At 39.3% G+C, this 2651-nt stretch overlaps 1 protein-coding gene across 1 annotated transcript; it reads left to right on the top strand.

Moving 5' to 3' along the window:
- The first annotated feature begins 322 nt into the window (after positions 1–322).
- LOC116476137 (olfactory receptor 5P4-like) lies at positions 323–1257 on the top strand. Its single transcript, XM_032165861.1, is given in 2 exon segments — positions 323–377; positions 380–1257. Coding segments are annotated over 2 exon segments (933 nt in total).
- The last annotated feature ends 1394 nt before the right edge of the window (positions 1258–2651 follow it).

Raw genomic sequence — 2651 nt, 5'->3', positions numbered from 1 at the left:
TGACTTTTCTATGAACATTTATTAATACATTAACAGTTTATGTTATTTTAATAAATGTTGTTGTAAACATCCTTTTATGTATCTCCTGTGCAATGGTGATTAGACTTACTCTAAAGTATACAAATGGGGGTAAAATAGCTGGATCCCTCAATTTGGAATCTGAAAGGAAAATTTGTGTGCACAAAATATTCTATAAGGCAAAGTTACCATATTAAAAATTGAATAAGATCTGGACATTTAGGCATATACATTAACTGTGGGGTCATTTCAACCAACTTAATTTCCTGTGGTCTGGTTTTAATAGGCACTATTAAATGGATAGATGGAGACTGAAAACAATACAGCAGTGATAGAGTTCATTATTTTGGGATTAACAGACCTATGCTATGTGCCATTTTCTTCATGGTTTTTCTAGCGGTTTATATAGTTACCATACTGGGAAATACTAGCATAATCCTCTTAATCCAAAGCAGCCCACAGATTCACACCCCAATGTACTTTTTTCTCAGCCATTTGGCTTTTGTGGACATTGGGTATTCCACATCGGTTACGCCAATCATGCTCATCAGTTTCTTAAGAGAGAAAATGACTATTCCTGTCACGGGCTGTATAGCACAGCTTGGCTCTGATGTCATGTTTGGAATCACAGAGTGCTTCCTGCTGGCCACTATGGCCTATGATCGCTATGTGGCTATCTGCTCTCCCTTGCTTTACACCATCCAAATGCACCCAATCATCTGCTTCCTCCTACTGGGAGCCTCCTACCTGGGCGGATGCATGAATGCTTCATCTTTTACAGGCTGTTTGATGAACCTGTCCTTCTGTGGTCCAAATAAAATCAACCACTTTTTCTCTGACCTCTTCCCACTCTTGAAGCTTTCTTGTGGCCATGTTTACATTGCTGAAATATCCCCTGCCATCTCCTCTGCATCTGTCCTTATCAGCACGCTGTTTACCATAATCGTATCCTACATCTACATCCTCCACTCCATCCTGAAGATGCGCTCTACTGAGGGAAGGAGGAAGGCTTTCTCCACCTGCGCTTCCCACCTCACTGCAGTCACTTTGTTCTATGGGACCATTTTGTTTGTTTATGTGATGCCCAAGTCAAGCTATTCAGCGAATCAGGTCAAAGTGGCATCTGTGATCTACATGGTGGTGATTCCCATGCTGAACCCCCTCATCTACAGTCTCAGGAATAAGGAGGTGAAAGAGGCCATGAGGAAATTGATGGCAAGAACACATTGGTTTTCCTGAATTAAATCAGGTATAATCCATAAATAACTAAACCAATGATTTGGGAGACACTTGTGCTTAATATTCTATTTATCATTGACTGTATCACTTATATAGTGAAGTGCTTGTATAAGTATAGAAAGCCAATGCTTACTTCCATGTACAAAGTTAATTGTGTAATTTATACGGATATCTGCTGGAGTCAATTTTTTTTTTTTTTTTTTGAGATGGAGTCTCATTCTGTCGCCCAGGCTGGAGTACAGTGGTGCAATCTCATCTTGGCTCACTGTAACCTCCTCCTCCTGGGTTCAAGCGATTCTCCTGCCTCAGCCTCCCTAGCAGCTGGGACTACAGGTGTGCACCACCATATCTAGCTAATTTTTGTATTTTTGGTAGAGATGGAGTTTCACCATGTTGGGCAGGCTGGTCTTGAACTCCTGAGCTCAAGCAATTCGCCCGCCTTGGGCTTCCCAAAGTGCTAGGATTACAGCATGAGCCACTGCACCCAGCCTGGAATCAAATTAAACATGGATTTGTCAAGGTAAGAATACCTCAGAAAACAGCTTCTAATAAGATATCCCCTAATCACCAATTACAGAGTTCTAATTAAATAGAGACACAAAGAGACATATTTCAAAGATCAATTTTTTCTAAATCCCATCTTATAAAACAACATCTGGGAAAGGAATTTCCAATAGATGTGTAATCAATGGTAATGTTGACAAGTCAGGCAGTTCAGGTTACTTTCTTTAAAGGTACTAATCTGCTGTGGTCCACGGATGTTTAAACTTTTGAAAATGGCAATGTGAGTGTCAAAAAGCTTCTATTTATTTTTCTTTTATTTAAGCCAGAGCAAAAATTATGATTCCTGTATTTGGCCATTAAGAGATACAACCCACATAGCACAGAAGAAACTCTGAACAAATCTCAGCTCACTCTTTTTATAAATGAAATCTTAACAGATAAGCAGTAGACTTGGATTTTGAAAGCAGACATTTCTTTAGATAGTGAGACTTTCTTTGACCAATAGCTTATAGATAGGAGACATGAAATTATGATCCAGGTAAAACATATATCTGCCACATATTTTTATAGTGTCTCTCAAAAAGGTGTCCATCATCACTGTTTCTTCAACTGCCCTTTTTGTAGGGGCTCGTGACTCATTCTGATTAAGGCAATTATCTCTAAATTGATTCCCTGCCTCCAGTGCTTCTTCCACAATTTCTGATTAACATTTTAGTTAATATATTTGCATTATTAGCATAGTAATGATGTCATACAGATCCCGAGACAGTAGGGAGGGACCATTCATTTTACAGTCTGACCTCCCATTCCTGGGTTCTTCACTGACCAGATCAAGGAAATCTTCTCTTCTTGTCTGGAAGCCATATTGTGCAATTTCTCTAGTCCTGTTT

The sequence above is a fragment of the Hylobates moloch genome, unplaced genomic scaffold (genome assembly GCF_009828535.3).
Source record: "Hylobates moloch isolate HMO894 unplaced genomic scaffold, HMol_V3 SCAFFOLD_11, whole genome shotgun sequence".
NCBI classification, from domain to species: domain Eukaryota; kingdom Metazoa; phylum Chordata; class Mammalia; order Primates; family Hylobatidae; genus Hylobates; species Hylobates moloch.
Note: the sequence above shows the minus strand (reverse complement) of the source record. Positions and strands in the feature narration are given on the sequence as shown.